Source organism: Osmerus eperlanus, chromosome 17 (assembly GCF_963692335.1).
Source record: "Osmerus eperlanus chromosome 17, fOsmEpe2.1, whole genome shotgun sequence".
NCBI classification, from domain to species: domain Eukaryota; kingdom Metazoa; phylum Chordata; class Actinopteri; order Osmeriformes; family Osmeridae; genus Osmerus; species Osmerus eperlanus.
In genome coordinates this window covers 882108-899535 of record NC_085034.1, presented here as the reverse complement: position 1 = coordinate 899535, position 17428 = coordinate 882108, and the positions used below count along the sequence as shown (strand labels likewise).

General features: G+C 50.0%; 3 protein-coding genes across 5 annotated transcripts in view; all 3 read right to left on the bottom strand.

Moving 5' to 3' along the window:
• Nucleotides 1–233: 233 nt before the first annotated feature.
• On the bottom strand, nt 234–3393 carry slc35e3 (solute carrier family 35 member E3). 2 transcript variants are annotated; one of them, XM_062482708.1, is made up of 6 exons: nt 2684–3393; nt 2308–2418; nt 1932–2090; nt 1362–1444; nt 1008–1055; nt 234–889 (listed from the first exon to the last, which is right to left on the bottom strand). In XM_062482708.1, the coding sequence occupies exons 1-6, from the start codon at nt 3092–3094 to the stop codon at nt 844–846; spliced, it is 858 nt and encodes a 285-aa protein (XP_062338692.1). In that variant the 5' UTR covers nt 3095–3393; the 3' UTR covers nt 234–843. The 2 variants fall into 2 exon arrangements, with proteins under 2 accessions (XP_062338692.1, XP_062338691.1); XM_062482707.1 differs by having other exon boundaries at nt 992–1055; nt 2684–3391.
• nup107 (nucleoporin 107) lies at nt 1864–11163 on the bottom strand. Of its 2 annotated transcripts, XM_062482705.1 has the most exons (28): nt 10963–11163; nt 10470–10555; nt 10281–10373; nt 9915–10027; nt 9669–9798; nt 9494–9597; nt 9184–9299; nt 9033–9081; nt 8888–8959; nt 8465–8553; nt 8114–8189; nt 7503–7616; nt 7217–7307; nt 6880–6959; nt 6722–6781; nt 6333–6478; nt 6186–6234; nt 5966–6035; nt 5730–5845; nt 5474–5663; nt 5274–5386; nt 5074–5176; nt 4649–4809; nt 4389–4514; nt 4177–4290; nt 3900–4067; nt 3681–3791; nt 1864–1912 (listed from the first exon to the last, which is right to left on the bottom strand). In XM_062482705.1, exons 1-27 carry the CDS (start codon nt 10968–10970, stop codon nt 3684–3686), a joined length of 2745 nt encoding a protein of 914 aa, XP_062338689.1. In that variant the 5' UTR covers nt 10971–11163; the 3' UTR covers nt 1864–1912; nt 3681–3683. The 2 variants fall into 2 exon arrangements, with proteins under 2 accessions (XP_062338689.1, XP_062338687.1); XM_062482703.1 differs by lacking the exon at nt 1864–1912 and having other exon boundaries at nt 3574–3791.
• Nucleotides 11164–14112: 2949 nt separating this feature from the next.
• LOC134037420 (ras-related protein Rap-1b-like) overlaps nt 14113–17428 on the bottom strand; it is a 17982-nt gene continuing 14666 nt past the window's right edge. The window contains exons 3-6 of the mRNA XM_062482681.1: nt 16183–16323; nt 15269–15412; nt 14458–14572; nt 14113–14253 (exon numbers count right to left, since the gene is read on the bottom strand). Coding sequence (XP_062338665.1) covers nt 14486–14572; nt 15269–15412; nt 16183–16323 — 372 coding nt within the window. The 3' untranslated portion in view covers nt 14113–14253; nt 14458–14485. The remainder of the gene's footprint in view (nt 14254–14457; nt 14573–15268; nt 15413–16182; nt 16324–17428) is intronic.

Genomic DNA, 17428 nt, shown 5'->3' with positions numbered 1-17428 from the left:
AACATCTGTCTCCTCCAGTTCCAGGCCACCACACACGCACGCACACACACACACCTTGTCTGTCAAAGGCTCTGAGTTCGAATGAATGAATATCTCTGTTAACTATAAACGCCCCAGGAGAGCAGCCAACCAAGCAGACTGATCCTGAATAACATCTGGTCACATAGAGGCTGGTTAGACTGGTGGGAACACACACCCCTTCTACTTTCTGAAAGAGAGCCTCAAAACAAACCTTCAATAAAATACAATTTATTAAGCGGTACAGATTATGTAAAAACAATTTAATAATGCAAAAAAAAAAGAATAATAATTAAAAAGACTATTTTCAGCATTTGGACATTGTTGAGAGTTGGTCCTCTCGTTCATCGTACCTGCGAAAAAAATATGTTTCTGGCAATTATTGTTGAAATGTTGGTACCGTCATGTTATAAAACTAGGCCTGTGGAGCAGCAAGGCTTTCTTTCCTGAATAAACTCACTCATCCATCCTATAACAACATTCTGCAGCATCACCCAGAGAGATTAATTCACCCAGAATTCCTGTCTACGGTAACACAAGAGGCTTGGGTCTTTCGCATTCCATCCCATAATATTTCAATTTGTCCCTCTATTTCCCCCCCCCTCCTCCCTTCCCTCCTCAGTCAACACCAACATTCCATCCTGCCACCCCCCTCCCTCCCTCCAATCAGGAGAGGCATAGGACAACACAGGCCACGTCAAGCCACCATTGAGAGGGCCCGTCCTGGATGATTGGCAGTCCGGCCAGCCTATGGCCGCTGTGCCAGCCGGCTCTTGCCCTCCTCCTGCTCGGCCAGTTTGAAGTGTGTGTATGCCAGGATGCCTGTCAGGGTGCAGCCGATGCCCAGACCCTGATGCAGGGACAGGGGGTCCTGGAACAACAGCAGCAATACAATTATTACGCTTGAACGGCTAAAGCATTTGACTTCCAATCAAATCCCCCCCTCTGTACGTTGCCATGGAGATAACCCTACCTGGAACAACACGTACCCCCCCAGTAGCGTGATGCAGAACTTGAAATGGCCAAACATGTTGTATCTAGGCAGACCAGAGTTAAAGGAACCAATCACTGAAAACAAGGAGGTCCAGCAGCCAATGGAATCATGAATATACTTTTTCCACACACTGGACGTACTTGAGGTGCATTTGATTTATCTGTCTGAGGATAGAGCTAAACATTCTTCCATCAGCTTCACTGGACATTGTGAGCCTAATCAAGCACACCTCAAGTCTGTCACTCCCTTTACCAGTTCAACTGAGGGAAAGTAACAACCCAGAGGTCATAAATGGTTGACCTAGGACCCCAGAGGTCCCCATAGGTCAGAGGTCAGGGGTTAAGGATACGTGACTGCAGATGTGTTACCGATGATCCAGTAGATGGACAGGTTCACCAAGAAGGCCACGGAACCAGACAGAAGCACCATGAACTGCAAACACACACACACACACACACACACACACACACACAGGCACACACACACACACACACACACACACACACACAGGCACACACACACACACACACACACAGGCACACACACACACACACACACACACACACACACACACACACACACACACACACACACACACACACACACACACACACACACACACACACACACACAGGCACAGGCACACACACACACACACACACACAGGCACACACACACACACACACACACACACACACACACAGGCACACACACACACACACACACACACAGAGAACAAGAGGTGTGGGTGAACTTGGGAACTGGGAGAGGTAAAAGCAGCAAGAGGAAGGCAATTCTTCTTTGTCCCCCTAGCGTGCCTGTGTGTGTGTGTGTGTGTGTGTGTGTGCCTGTGTGTGTGTGTGTGTGTGTGTGAGAGTGTGTGTGTGTGTGTGTGTGTGTGTGAGAGTGTGTGTCTCACCAGGGCCGGGAGGGACCAGGGGCCGAAGATGCCGTGCTCCCCAGAGAGGGGCTCCAAGCAGGGCACCAGCAGCAGCAGGAAGCCTGACGACATGGGGGCCTGGTAGTACAACAGCTGCATGGAGTTCACCTGAAGCTCCTGCTGCTTAGACCCCACCCACTAGAGAGGGGAAGGAGGGAGGGAGGGAGGGGGAGGGAGGTGAAAGAGTTGGAAAGGAGGGGAAAGGGAAAAGGGAAAAAGATAAATAGAAGGTGAGAGGGAGAGGGAGAGAGAGAGAGAAGTGCATTAGGTTTACAAGAGTTCAATCCTAGTTTTTTTCCCCCTCAGGTAATGATAAGACACGTTAGCTGATTCACGGTCCGCGAGGAACACTCACCACCTGGTAGAGAGACGTTACAAACACGCCCAGCGTGGCGAACACCATGCCGAGGAGGTTGAACCGGACATCGTAGTACGAGTTGAGAATCACGCCTAACGTGATTGGAACCTGAGCAGCGAACGGACAATAACCGTTAACAGAGACATGAGAGAGAATACAGGAAGGATTGTTTACAACTAAACTGATTACAATCCCGCCTGTGTTGCTGAGCACGTGTATATAAACGATTTGTGTCAACTGTCAATCACGTGTCACTTTTGTTGTCATATTCTGTAGCGTGTGTGAGAGAAAGAGAATGTTCTTATTGTAGTGCAAGCGCCTACATTGTTTAACGGGAATAACACACCTGACAAAAGAAATAATTCATACTTACCACCGTTAACTTGATCTTGGTGGAGAAGGTTTTCCTATAGTACAGTGTCTGTATGACAATAATGACCGGCGTTGTCATGGCTTTAGCCAACTGGTATGTCCCTATGGTATTGTTCTGGAGTGACAGGTTAGTGAAGGCGACGAAACCGCAGAAACTTAGAGCCAACCAGATGATCTTGGTGGGTGGAAGACTCTTTGGGGAGAAAATGTCCATTTTCTGACACACATATAAGCCGAGCCATGTCATTAAGAAGTGTATCAGCGTCAGAGTGATGTTGGGGAAGCCGTAGTGAACATAGATCCATTTGTTGATGAAGACGATGCATATAGATGACAGCAAGTTAGCCAGCAGCCCTGTCACGATGCGGCTGTTGCCAAAAAGGTCTGAAAGCCGGGTGGCCATGGTGCTCATCTACGAGCCTTACAAATCAAACGTCTTCTCAAGTGGCTAACGTTAGCAGGCTAGCTAGCGCTACTGTCAATTGAAGTTTAAAAAAAAAATGTCTACCCTTTGCCACGCAACAGGAAAAGTTCCGGTGGTCTCTGGCCACAGACGCAGCGTGACTTTGCTTGCATCCCTTTAGGACGAACCTTTATCGCGCCGGTACAAGGTCTCTTTCTATAGCGGCTCCGGTGTCAGTGTACGGTGGTGCGTTCATACTTTGAGGCGCGTGTTTAACATAGATGGATGTATACTGGAGTGACGTCACGATGCGCCTTACTCTGCGTTTGAAACATCAGTCAGCCGCGGCTCTGTCCGACAGCGCCACCGCGTGGACAGATAAGGTAGAATCACGGAATCAAAACATTTGTTTTCCCTCTAGCAGCTCTGAGAGAAACGTTGGAAATGTTTTCTTCACACAAACACATTTTGAAAACCTATTTTATTTCATACAAAAGAAGGACATTTTTTTTATTCACCTGATTGTTTTTGGGTTGGGGATACAAAAACATGTCAACAAAAGAAAGTAACCACAGAACCCCCCGGTGTGTGTGAGTCTTCAAGCCTGGACCTCGTATCCCAGGGGGTCCAAGCCCTTGTCCAATAGGAGCAGAGACGACTCACGCATCTTCTGTAAGAACTTCCTCAACTCCTCCTTAGAGAACACCTGAGGGGGGGGGGAGAGGCACAGGATGAGGGACAGAGAGACCGAGAGACCGAGAGACAGAGAAAGGGGGAGAGAAGAAAGAAGGAGGAGAGAGGAAGTGAGTCAGACCTGGTAGAGGCGGTGCTGGTCGGAGGCGATGATGTCGGCGAGGCGGAGGTTCTCCTGCAGGCGCTGGGTCTTCTGCAGCACGCTGAGCAGCAGGAAAGTCACGAGAGGCAGACACAGACGACGCAGCAGCGCCATCTGGTGGACACGCTCCGGGTCCTCCTCACAGTCCTGCACACACACACACACACACACACACACACACACATCAGGTTAGACAAGATGTACAGCTGTACAGCTGATGTTGTACAAGAGTTTTGACTGTCTAACACACACACACCTCTCTCACATCGACCATCCAGCCTCCGTCTACAAACAGTAGCACGTTGTAGATCCTCTCCTTCACATCCTCCGTCAGAGAGTCCAGACGACCACTCCAGGTGTCATACTCCATCTGTACACACACACACGTTAGAGAAGGAGCCAAAGACAGGAATAGAGAGCAGACTTGTGTGTGTGTGCATGTGTGAGAGTGTGTGTGTGTGAGGAGACCTGGTAGTCCTTCTCCCTCATCTCGTGAGCCACCTTCTGGGTGAACGTGGCCTGGGGCGGCAGAGAGGGCAGCTGGGGGGGGCAGCTCACCTGCCGGAACCACTCGTTAAACGCCTCGTGGGCCTCCTGTAACACACACACACACACACACAGCAGTTAACATTACACTGTGCCAACCCTGACCACATCTCTCCTTCACACCTGTCAGCAGTCAGGCTGACTAGCCAATAGGAGAAGTGTGTGGGGGTGTGGCCTCTCACCAGGTAGGCCCGGATGCACAGGTGCTCACGAATAGCATTCTCATCCTCAGCAGGAAGGGGCGTGGCCGAGACTTGCTCCTCCCACTGCCGGTAGATCTCCCTCATGGAGTCTTCTGGAACCTTGGAGAACACCTGCTTGGCTGCTTCGTGCTTCTTAGAGGCTGAGAGAGAGAGGGAGGGAGAGAGACACAGAAGATGAATACAGGAGGGAGGGAGAGAGGGAGGGGAGAGAAGGAGAGAGAGAGGGAGGGGAGAGAGGGAGGGAGGTGGGAAGGGAGGGATGGATAAGTGAATGGACATTACACAAACTCTATTTGAGTGTATGTAACATGTATTACACAAATTGTCCCTTATACAACAACTAAATACATAATTTTTATTATGATAGAATTCCAGGGACTGTCCCTTTAAGAAGCCACGCCCACCCAGGAACTTCCTCATGATGGCGTTGCTCTGCTTCAATGCCTCCGCCCTCTGGGCGGGGTCAAACACCAGCCAATCAATCACATCGATCTTCCTCTGGTCCTCCTAAGAGAGGGGAGGGGGGTTAGACAGGAGGGAGGGTGTGTGTGTGTGTGTGTGTTTGAGGGTGTGTGTATGTGTGTGTGTGTGTGAGGGTGTGTACCGGGGAGGTGCCTGTATCCAGGGCGGGGCTGAGGTCGTGATGAACAAACTCCTGATCGTCTCTCTCTCTGACATTCTCCACCACCAGCTTCGTCACCGCGGCAACCTCCAGACCTGACAACGACAACAATGTCCCTCAGAAAGGTGAGAGTCCAAACATACATATTTACACTCAGGTGTGTGTGTGTGTGTGTGTCGTACCAGCCTGGCGAGCCAGCTCCAGGCAGCGTCGCCTCTGTGAGGTGTCAGCCACGCCCTCCAGGTGCAGGGCGTAGGAGGCGGTGGCCTGGGGGGCGGGCAGGTGGCTGCAGTAGAACGGCAGCAGCTCCCCCTGCTTCTCCCGGCCCAGCAGGCTGACGAACGCCTTCAGCACATCCACACACACCTCCTCCTGGGGGCACAGGTGTGTGTGTGAGAGAGTGTGAGTGTGTGTGTGTGTGTGTGTGTGTGTGTGTACCTTCAGGTGGGTCCCCATGCTACGGTAGAACAGCACCAGGTGTGTCATGAAGCGCAGCAGGTGAGAGGGGAGGGGCATGGGCCCACTCAGCCAATCACTGAACTCCTCCAGAAGGCCTAAAACACACGCACACACACACACACACACACTCGACTGTCAGTGAGGATGACGCAGGGTTGCAGACTCTTGCAGACCAGAGGTGAAAGGTCAAACTAGGGGTCAGAGGTCAGGCTCACCGTCCAAGTCTCCCAGGATGATGAACTTCTGGATGACGTGGTAGTGCTCTCTGGTCTCCTGCTCCACCCTCTGGAAGCACAGCAGAGCCTTTCTCACTGTGTGTGTTACTGTGTGTGTGTGTTACTGTGTGTGTGTGTGTTACTATGTGTGTGTGTTACTGTGTGTGTGTGTGTTACTGTGTGCGTGCCCCATGGTTGACAGGTAAATGCCGACACACACCTTGGATTCGGTGGCCTTCAGTTCCTCAAACACCTTCTCTAGAGTCCAGCTGAGGGAGAGAGAGGGGGGTAGGGAGTCAAACAGCTGTAGGCCAGGCCAGGGGCAGTGTTCCTGGGCAGGGTGTCTACTCTAGGCTGGGGATCATACTTGGCCTCCAGGTAGTCTCTGGGGAGTGTGTCCAGCTCGTCGTGAGCCATGCCTGAGGACCGCACCTCCTGCTCCACCAGGGTGTCCACCAGCACACGCAGGTGCGCCCACACACAGTCCTCCCACGACTCACACACCGGGAGCAGCTGGGGGGGAGGGAGGGAGGTTAGAGGACACACACTGACCACCTACACACACACACACACACACACACACACTGACCACCTACACACACACACACACACACACACACACACACACACACACACACACACACACCACTTACACACACACACTGACCACCTACACACACACACACACACTGACCACCTACACACACACACTGACCACCTACACACACACACACACACACACACAGATGGTCATACCCGTTTGAGGTTGCCACTCAGGACAGCGTAGATGGCTCTCTCGTATCTGTTAAAATGTTCCTGAAAGGGGAGGAGAGAGAAGAGAGATCACTGTCAGAATGGTACTTCAGTGTGTGTGTGTGTGTGTGTGTGTGTGTGTGTGTGTGAGAGTGCGTTACCTCCTCTGCCATCCTCCAGCAGCAGACCTTCCACACACACCTCTGAGGATTCCCCTCTACTGGCTGCAGCTCTGTACCGCCTGGAGACACACACAGTGAGGGAGAGACAGGCAGGGAGACAGACAGGTATGGAGACAGACAGGCAGAGAGACAGACAGGCAGAGAGACAGACAGGCAGAGAGACAGACAGGTATGGAGACAGACAGGCAGAGAGACAGACAGGCAGAGAGACAGACAGGTATGGAGACAGACAGGCAGAGAGACAGACAGGCAGAGAGACAGACAGGTATGGAGACAGACAGGCAGAGAGACAGACAGGTAGAGAGGGCTGACTGACCGGAGGTGATGTTGGGGTCGTGGTACAGCTTCCAGCCCTCCAGAGTAGCCGCTCTCCACGCCTGACCACAACGCTTACACAGCCTCTGGGCCTGCGCACACACACACACACACCCACACACACACACACACACACACACACACACATACACACACACCACATACACACACACGCGAGTTAAGGGTTGGTGAGGTGGATCCTGTGTTGTGTATGGTTGTGGTTGTAGCGGTGGTTGTGGTTGTAGCGGTGGTAGTTCCTCCAGGCCCGCGGGGGCAGCAGAGCCCACCTCGTCCGTCATGCCTGCTCTGATGAGGGTGAACAGGTACTTGAGCAGCCTGGCATCGTCCTCCCTGTCCAGGTCTGCCAGCGGGCGCTTCTGCCTGATGGGGGCGTCTGGGTCCTACACACACACACACACACACACACACACACACACACACACACACACACACACACACACACACACACACACACAGATGTATGAGAGAGAGTTTGTGTGTGTGTGTGTGTGTGAGACAGTTAGAGTGTGTGTGTGTGTGTGTGTGTGTGAGACAGTTAGAGTGTGTGTGTGTGTGTGTGTGTGAGACAGTTAGAGTGTGTGTGTGTGTGTGTGAGACAGTTAGAGTGTGTGTGTGAGACAGTTAGAGTGTGTGTGTGAGACAGTTAGAGTGTGTGTGTGAGACAGTTAGAGTGTGTGTGTGAGACAGTTAGAGTGTGTGTGTGAGACAGTTAGAGTGTGTGTGTGTGTGTGTGAGACAGTTAGAGTGTGTGTGTGAGACAGTTAGTGTGTGTGTGTGAGACAGTTAGAGTGTGTGTGTGAGACAGTTAGAGTGTGTGTGTGAGACAGTTAGTGTGTGTGTGTGAGACAGTTAGAGTGTGTGTGTGTGTGTGTGTCACCAGCTCGGTGACCAGGGGGATGTTAAAGCCGGCGCTGGAGGTTCTCCTCTGCTTCAGAGCATGCAGGGTGTTCTCCCTGTCATGTCACCAAGGAGACAGAACAGACCATCATATCACCACCCTCCGTCCCATATCACCTCAATACATCCCATAATGACCACCACCCATCCCCATTTGCTGAGTAGTCATGGAAACCTGGGGTCCTGTTTGAATACCACTCATTTTCCAAATTCAAAACTTAGTTACATTTGCTAAATGTACAAAAGGTTTTGAAGGTAAGGGCTAACATGACCTGTTTCCATGTTTACTATGTGTTTCTGTGTGAGTGTGTTTCTGTGTGAGTGAGCTCACCAGTAGACAGACTTGGCGTAGTACTCAATGTTGTCAGAGAAGTCTCCTATGTCATCCTTGGCAATGCTCTCTAGCCAATCAACAACCAGCTAGACAGGGGGGACAGGGACAGTAACATCATCATGAGTTGTGATTGGTTCACCCACCTAAACCTGAAATGATGTTAGTTCTGCGTGTGCTGTACTGGGCTAGAACGGACTGAACCATGTGGATGGGTGAGGGGGGGGTGGTTATCTGGACTGAACCATGTGGGTGGGTGAGGGGGGGGGGGGGGGGTTTCTGGACTGAACCATGTGGGTGGGTGAGGGGGGGGTTATCTGGACTCAACCATGTGGGTGGGTGGGTGGGTTCTGGACTGAACCATGTGGGTGGGTGAGGGGGAGGGTTATCTGGACTGAACCATGTGGGTGAGGGGTGTCTGACCTGGCTCTGGCGGACCACAGAGTCTCTCTGGAAGAGCTGCTCCATCACTGCCTTCTCACTCTCACTGGGGGTCTGAGGGAGGGAGGGGTTAGTGTCCGACACACACACACACACACACACAGTCCCCAGAGCAGGATCTACTCACAGCCACATCCATCATGATGTCATCTTCCAGCGCCGACTGGACGCGGTCCCTGTAGACAAACAAGGCTGAGTCAGCCCAGGGTCCTGTACATCCCCCTCCCCCTCCCCCTCCCCCCACCCTCCTGCAGCCCAGAGCAGTGAGTCCTCCTGACCTGTAGAGGGAGGTGAGGAGTCTCCAGGTCACCATCTCCTGCTGCAGGAGCCACTTCAGACCAGCCGCCTTAGAGGAGCTCCTTTGGCCCATCACCAGCCTCTCCAACACGCCCACCTGACACACACACACACACAGCATCAGGACCAAACAACACAGCAGGTAATACCAACACTCCCCCATCCTCCCCCCATCCTCCCCCCATCCCCCTCCTCACCCCCTCACTCCCTCCCCCCCTCTCCCTCCTCCCCCCTCTCCTCACCCCCCCTTCCTCTCTCCCTCCCTCCCTCCCTCCCTCCCCCCTCCCTCACCTTGTCCTGGCAGAGCGCTTCGTACTCCTCCAGCAGGTCGAACACGGCGCTGGACGAGTGTTTGAGGTACGCCGCCAGGAACTCTGGGAACAGGCTCAGGGAGGCTGTGAGAGAACAGCTGTTAGACTGCCGAGTGGTAGAGTGTGTGTGTGTGTACGTGTGTGTGTGTTCCTACCAGCCTCTCCTGGGTCCTCCTCCTTCATCATGACTGAGCTGCTGTTCAGGTCCTCGGTGAAGCTGGAGTCTCCCAGACCAGACCGAGGCGATGGATAGAGACTGGCGCTCCACTCACTGTCATCCAGGTTCTATAGGGAGCACACATTTTCAGTCTCTATGTTATACATTATACTCTCTCTCACACACACACACACACACACACACACACACACACACACACACACACACACACACACACGCTCACCATGCTCATGCTGCCCAGGGTGGGTCTGGGGGTGTGTATGAAGCGAGGGCTCCTCCCCCCAGTCCTCAGGATGGCCGACACATCAGGGTTCCTCACAGAACTCCTGGGAGTGACTGGAAGAGATGCCTCACATTAGGTCTGCCTCAGCCCTGCCTCAGCCCTGCCTCAGCCCTGCCTCAGCCCTGCCTCAGCCCTGCCTCAGCCCTGCCTCAGCCCTGCCTCAGCCCTGCCTCAGCCCTGCCTCAGAGAGACAGGATGGAGACAGGGAAAGAAGGTGAGGAAGACAGAGAGAGGCAGACGGATAGAGGTGGAGGAACAGAGACATAGAGAGTGAAACAGATCAACAGAAAGAAAGACAAGTCTTACGTGTGTGTTTAAGGAGCGAGCCCGGTGTTTGTCTCAGCAGAGCGCGTGCAGGTGTAGCGGTGGCGACGGGGCTTCCATCGCGCGGGGAGGGAACTGCGGTAACGTCGGTTAAGGAGGGTAATCTGACTGTACACTGAGCTACACCCATCTCACATACTTACACACCGTAAGAACACAAATCAAGGATACAGAAAACCTTCTTGGAACTTCTCCGCCGGGCCGCGCGGGTTACCTCGGTCTCATGGACCACGGGGGACATCAGCTCATCCTGGCCCCTATAGGGAATGACAGTACCGAGTTAGCTAGCTAATCAGTTAACATTAGCTCGCGATACAAGTGGCTGGATTCCTCTACCTAGGTGATGGTATGGACCGTAGTGATCATACTAGCAGCTTGTTGCAACGTTTAATACGCCATTATCCAACAGTGCACATTGTGTTAGTTAGTAAGCACTATCTGACTACTTAGATGCTCAAAGAATTTGAGCTAGCGGAGGCGTAGTGTCTGAAGTCTGTCCGAATTGAGCTACTAGTCTAGCTAGCTACTGTAGTGTAGCTAGTTCATCACACATGCCAAACACCTGACAACAAGTTAAGCAGTCTTAATTGACGTAGATAGCATGTTATTACAGTATACCTGATCATTATTATGGTTTAATTTGAACAGGTTAAAAACTATTTACCAATCCATTGCCAAGTTCGGGATATAAAAGCCAGTGCTTAGAAGCTGGAACGCTAGCTAGCGGTGCTAGTTTTCTGTCTCGCGGTTTACAGGCTCCGTTTTGGTTCCCGCTACAGAAGGAAAAGCAATCGATCTCAGAAGCTTTCATAAAAAGGTACCTAAACCTTCAAACGCGCAACATTACTTCAAACCAAGCAGGACAGTACAGTTAATCAGTTAAAGTCAAATAAAGTAATGAACAACATTCGCAATGCTGACTGTTTTCAAACTGTAAAGATAATGATCTTGATTAGTTTGGGCTGCTGTATCTCGTGCAACACAAAATTGGCTCGTCCAGAAACATGACCTAGACACTAGGTTTTGCCAACGCTAGATAGACGTCAACAGTGTTAGATCAGTGCAATTTAATCTTTATTGTCTTGATAACCATTGTTATACGCGTCATAAAAACACACAGGCTATTTTTTTCTGTTATTTGGGTAAAGAGACAGACCACAGAGAGATGTGGTGCTCTCTTTTCTGCTTTGCTAGTTTAGAGACAGGGAGTCCTGTATTCATCCTCGGTTTTTCCTGCAGGCCCAGAATAGCTAGGTTGGCAGATCTATGGTGAGTTAACTGTGGGAGGTATCTCTGTGTGTGTGCGTGTGTGTGTGAGCCCTGAAAAAAATATTAGCCTTTCAAATTTAATATAATTCTGTAGCCTCTCCAACAGGCAGCGTGTAGTGAACTAGATCACCACCAGGGGGCAGAGTTGAACATAAGGCCCAGCAGACTGACTCAAGGAACAGACAGTTGAAAAGAGAGATATAAGAGAAGGATGGAGAGATACGAGAGCTAGAGATGGAGGGAGAGGAGGAGGGAGAGAAGGAGGAGGGGGAGAAGGAGGAGGGAGAAAAGGAGGAGGAGAGAAGAAGGAGAGAAGAAGGAGAGAAGGAGGAGAGAAGAAGGAGAGAGGAGAGAAGAAGGGAGGTTTGACTGAGGAGTAAACCCATGCTCCCTGACGATCAGAGTCTTTGCATGTCAGAGGTACTGAAGCTGCTGTCTGGGTCTGTGCTGAGGGGAAGCCCATACCTACGCTATGCTGCTGTGTGTGTGTGACTGTGTGTGTGTGTGTGTGTGACTGTGTGTGTGTGTATTTGTGTGTGTGCCTGTAACGTCACTCTTCTGTCCTGGGTGGAAATAAGGATGAAACCAGGATCATGAAAAGAAGGGGAGGGGCTTGGGTGACAGGAAGGGGAGGGGCTTGGGTGACAGGAAGAGGAGGTGCTTGGATGACAAGAAGTGGAGGATCTGGAATAAAGACAGACACAACTTCACTGTGGTGGACTGTCGTCATGGCGACCCCTCGCATGGCAATCCTGTTTATTGGAACTCCAGAGGCTTGGTTGTACAAAACTGCACCACTTCAATTAAGGCTTTTAGTTTACATTTGGCCACCCCCCTCATTACCTTACCCCTTTCCCTCCCCCTACAAGCAGATAATGTTGCATTTCCAATACTGTGGCTCTGGGCGGGAAAACACACTAACAAGCACACACATGCACACACACACACACCGACGGAGACAAACACACACACATACACTGGGTGGGTGGTTATCAAAGCGCGCACAGCAACATCATCCTCTTACAAGCAACATCCTTCCCTGTCCCTACAACTCTGTTTCATTAGTTGCTGCATTTTTCTGGGTTTATGTTTTTCTCCTTTCATCACCCTTCCCCCTCCCCCCTTCCCACAATATTCACGACAGACACGCCCACAGGGAGTGGGCCAATGGGAAGCAAGTTTACACATGTGAAACAGTCACTAACAGGCAAGGCTCTTTACTGACAGCATCCAAGCTGGGTTTCAATCCCCGCAGTCGAGAATACAACAGATGCTTCACCAGGCATGGAGTGGGGGGGGGGGGGGGGGGGGGAGAGGAGAGAGAGGGGGGGAAGGGGGGTACAGTGAGAATCGACAGCAACCGAAGTGTGGAGAATGATGACATCACAAGTGGTTTGTTCCGTTTTTTTTGTTTTGTTTCTTGTATTTTAAAAACTCTTGTTAAAAATCTATACTTCCTGTTGTGTGTCAGAGGTTCTGTGAGAGGGAATTGGCCAGTTTGAACGCCAGTCAGACCAACCCACCAATAGCAGACTTGAATTAAGTTTTTTTTATTTTATAAAAGAGGTCAGGTCGGTCTGACCCCTCCCCTCGGAGGCAGACTAGCCAATTGAAATCTTTTGGTTCCCCCCCACCCCCCACCTCTGTTCAGAACCCCTGAAGACTCCACAGTACAAACGCTACAGAACATACACACAGACCTGGACCAGACCAGAACCAGGACCAGAACAGGACCCGGACCAGAACAGCACCAGACCAGAACCAGGTTTGACAAACAGACACAATGATTTGATGTTTCAGTTGTATTCTCCATAAAGACAAAAAATTATAAATCAACACATAATCAAAGGCAACATCATAGGCTAAATAACATGATAGTAACCAAAACAAAAACATTATAGGTTTTTTATATTTTTTTACATAACATCACTGTATCCACAGGCTTGTCCTGAATTTAAACTCAACATCAGTCGCAGTAAAGCGTCTCCAGAGAGCCACATCTCGTCTCTATAACAACCCCCCCCAAAAAAAGAAAGAAAGACTGAAAGTAAGAACGACAGAAATAATATATATATATTTATATTTTTTAATAGGAAAATAAAGTTGAAGTGAGCAGGAGAGGTTACGTGGGCAGAAGAGGGACTTTGTCATGCGCTCTGGGAGAACTTCTCCAGCTAGTACTCACCATGGCAACGTGCACAGTCTGCTAATCACAACAACCGTCGGTTGCCAGGGCAACCGTTTACCATCAGCGATTAACGGGGAGGGAGGGGGGGGTGTAGCTTCGGTTCTCAAACCTAATGTGTGTTATTTCTTTATTTATTCTGTTTCTGTTGCATACAGTTAGAATATATATATATAGTTTATATATATTTCTATATTTATACATAAAAATCTGTGTCGCCACGCAGGGGAGTGATCAAGGTTGTGTTGAGGAACTGTTGCACAGTTGAGTTTGTGAGCTGTTGTTTGTTTGTTTCCTTGGTTGATTTTTGGTTGTTTGTCGTTTTCTGTTGGTCATCGGTTGGTTGTCGGTTGGTTTTCAGTTGTTTGTTGATTGGTTGGTTGGTTGTCGGTTGGTTGTCGGTTGTTAAAGGGGCATCACCAGACAGGAAGGTCCATTCGATGTTAGATGTTTTAGTAACGTTGGAATGCTGGCACTACTGAGAGACAGCAGCTATCAGACCTGGCACAGGGGAGAGGGAGAGGGAAGAGGGGAGAGAGGAGGAGAGGGAGAGGAGAGAGAGAAGGAGAGAAAAAGTTAAGCAACTCTGGACTCATGTTTTCCTTTTCTTCTTCCCATCCCCCCCCCCCCCCCCTCCCCTCACCCCCCCCCCCCCCTCACCCCCCCCTCCCTCACCCCCCTCCCTCACCCCCACCCCCCCCTCACCTGGCTCCAGGGGGAGGGGAGCTGAAGATTAGAGCAGCTGACAGTTGGTCTTTTTGCGTGGTTTCCCAGGTACTGGAGTTTTCCTGTTGATTTGCCTGACCAGGTCATAGAAGATCTGAGAGAGAAGGGAGGGAGAGGAGGGAGAGAGAGAGTTAGAGACATTAGATACACACAGTGGAGAATGAAGATATCAGGAAAGTCTACACTTCCTAGTTTTACACACAAAGACACACACACACACGCTTTGAGACAGTTCTCTCAGCTCTACAGAAAAGATCAATATTTTTTCCCTTTGGGCCAATCAAATAAAGAGCAGCATCACAGGTCCTAAACCATCCAAAGAGGACTGCTGCTACTGCACGAGACACACAGGAAGTGCTGAGCACTGCTTCCTGTCAGCAGTGTTCCACCAGTGCCAGCTGTCCCAGCACCCAGGAGGCTGCTGGAGGCTTCTAGAAGGAACATGACTGTGCATTCAGGAAAGACTGTCTCAGCACCACCAAGCAGTCTGAAGTGCCGGAAAATACGAGATGTAAAAAAAAAAAACGTTTTGAAAGGTTGAAAAAATAAATACAAATAAAAAATAAATTCATCCTTTCGAAAACCTAAAATATATATTTTCAACCTTTGGAAAGTTTTTTTTTGTATTACTTTTAAATATATATTTAAAAAACTTTTTTTGTGAAACTTTTCACACAAAACACGCCACAAACAAATTGAAAAATCTACTTAAGTAGAGAGAGAGAGGGGGGGGGGGGAGAGAGAGGGGGGGGGGAGAGAGAGGGAGAGAGAGACACGGTGCCCCACACACCTCGTTCACGTTGATCTTGGACTTGGCGGAGGACTCCAGGAAGGCACAGCTGTTCCACTGGCGGGCCAGGTTCTGTCCCTGCTCCTTCCCCACCACGCGCTCCTCCTCCAAGTCACACTTGTTCCCCACGAGGATCATCGGCACCTGGGGGGTGGGGGGGAAAGGGCAAAAGATGGAGAGAATAGGAGAGAGTGAGAGAGAGAGAATAGGAGAGAGTGAGAGAGAGAGAATAGGAGAGAGTGGGTTACAGAGAGAATAGGAGAGAGATGGAGAGAGATAATAAAAGGTCAGAATTGTTCCAATTATAAGATCTTTATTCACACATTTCTGTGGGTGAAGTGTCTCTGTACATGTGTGAGAGTGTCTATATTTAACTTCCTGTTCTCTCCTCCACATTCTGGTACATACTGTATTACATAAACCAGGTGTTTGATAGAGAGACTCAGATACAGAAAGAGAGAAACAGATAAGGAGAGAGAGATTAAAAGAGTTAGAGAGATTAAAAAGAGAGATAAAGATTCACAGTAGGAGGATATAAGCTCTACTCTACAACTGACAAGAACAGAAATAGATCAGGTCACAACACAGCACACTCCCTCTTCCTTTTCTCACACACACACAAGACAATTTCCTGAGTTGGCCAGCGTTCAGGGCATTAAGTACATAACATGTTTTACGTTGCCTGACCCTCACTGGAGAACTAGACCTCCACAGGTCTGTTAGTAGGAGAGAGGAGAGGGAGAGAGAGCAGAGTAGAGGAGAGAGACCTTTTAGAGTGTGTGTGTGTACTGTGTGGATTTGATTGGGTGTGCTACTGAGTGAGTCTGTGTTTGTTTAAGCGCGTTTGTGTGTGTTCTTGTGTGGCCCCTGTATGTGTGTGTGTATATGTGTGTGTGTGTGTGTGTGAGACTCACGTCGTCTGTGTCCTTGACTCTGAGGATCTGCTCTCGGAGGTCCTGCAGGTCGTTGAAGGTGGACTGAGCCGTGATGGAGTAGACCAGAGCGAAGCCCTGACCGTTCTTCATGTACAGGTCTCTCATCGCTGTGAATTGTTCCTAAGGAGGGAGAGAGGGAGGGAGGGAAAATAGGAGGGAGAGATGGAGGGGAGTGAGATAAAAAGAAAGAAGAGAGGAGGAAGGGAATGGGTAAGGGAGGCAGCAATTGAGGGGTTAAAGAAGATTAAGGAAGGAGAGAGGGGAGAAGAGAGAGAGAAAGAGGTAGAGCAGGGGAGAAGAGAGAGAGAAAGAGGTAGAGCAGGGGAGAAGAGAGAGAGAAAGAGGTAGAGCAGGGGAGAAGAGAGAGAGAAAGAGGTAGAGCAGGGGAGAAGAGAGAGAGAAAGAGGTAGAGCAGGGGAGGAGAGAGAGAGAAAGAGGTAGAGCAGGGGAGGAGAAAAACAGGTAATAAAAGAGAGTGTGGGAGGGTGAAAAAAAACAAGATGTTATCGTTACTGGCGTGTTGCTTTGGTGATTTGTTGAAGTTGATCCAGAACTTTCCTAATCTAATGTAAATAGACGAAGCACATTTGAAAGACTAACACACAAACCCACACATACACATATACCACTCACAATCACACACACACATACACACACCACTCACAAACCCACACACACACCACTTACAATCACAAACAAACAAATGTGGTATAGGTGTGTGCATGTGAGTGTAAAGCATTGTGGATGTGTGTGTTTGTGGTGTGTGTGTGTGTATCAGCAGGTCGTTAAGGTGCACCCTGAGCTCACAGACCATTAGGTGGGCGACACACGGTCACCAAGGGCAACAGCTGGGTGGCAACAGAGAGAGAGAGATAGAGAGAGAGAGAGGGATGGAAGAGAAAGACTGTGGGAGTTGATTTATGGGGTGAATGAAAGAGAGAGAGGGAGAGGGAGGAGAGAGAGAGCATGAGAGGGAGAGAGAGAGCATGAGAGAGAGAGAGAGAGAGTGCTCTGTCTGCTCACAGGGAGAAGTGGAGACAGAGCTCCACTTCCTAACAGAATGTGACCACTATACAGACATTCGAACCAAATACTTCCCCAAAATTACCAGCATATACAAGGAATTTGAAAATGTAACAAATAGAGAGAGACTGGTTTATTTATTGGGAGAAAAACCTAACTGCTGTATTTTAGCAGCAAAGTATGTATCAGCCTGTCATGGCTT

What these genes read in the sequence shown, in the direction of transcription:
- slc35e3 (XM_062482707.1), bottom strand. Translation starts at nt 3,094, where the DNA reads ATGAGCACCATGGCCACCCGGCTTTCAGACCTTTTTGGCAACAGCCGC. An exon ending in CCAAGATCAAGTTAACGGTG is followed by an intron (nt 2,419 to 2,683) that starts GTAAGTATGAAT and finishes TTCGCTGCTCAG; the next exon opens with GTTCCAATCACGTTAGGCGT. An exon ending in GGTAACACATCTGCAGTCAC is followed by an intron (nt 1,056 to 1,361) that starts GTATCCTTAACC and finishes TGGTCTGCCTAG; the next exon opens with ATACAACATGTTTGGCCATT.
- nup107 (XM_062482705.1), bottom strand. An exon ending in CCCTGGGCAGCATGAGCATG is followed by an intron (nt 9,799 to 9,914) that starts GTGAGCGTGTGT and finishes TGCTCCCTATAG; the next exon opens with AACCTGGATGACAGTGAGTG. An exon ending in AGAGACTACCTGGAGGCCAA is followed by an intron (nt 6,235 to 6,332) that starts GTATGATCCCCA and finishes TCTCTCCCTCAG; the next exon opens with CTGGACTCTAGAGAAGGTGT.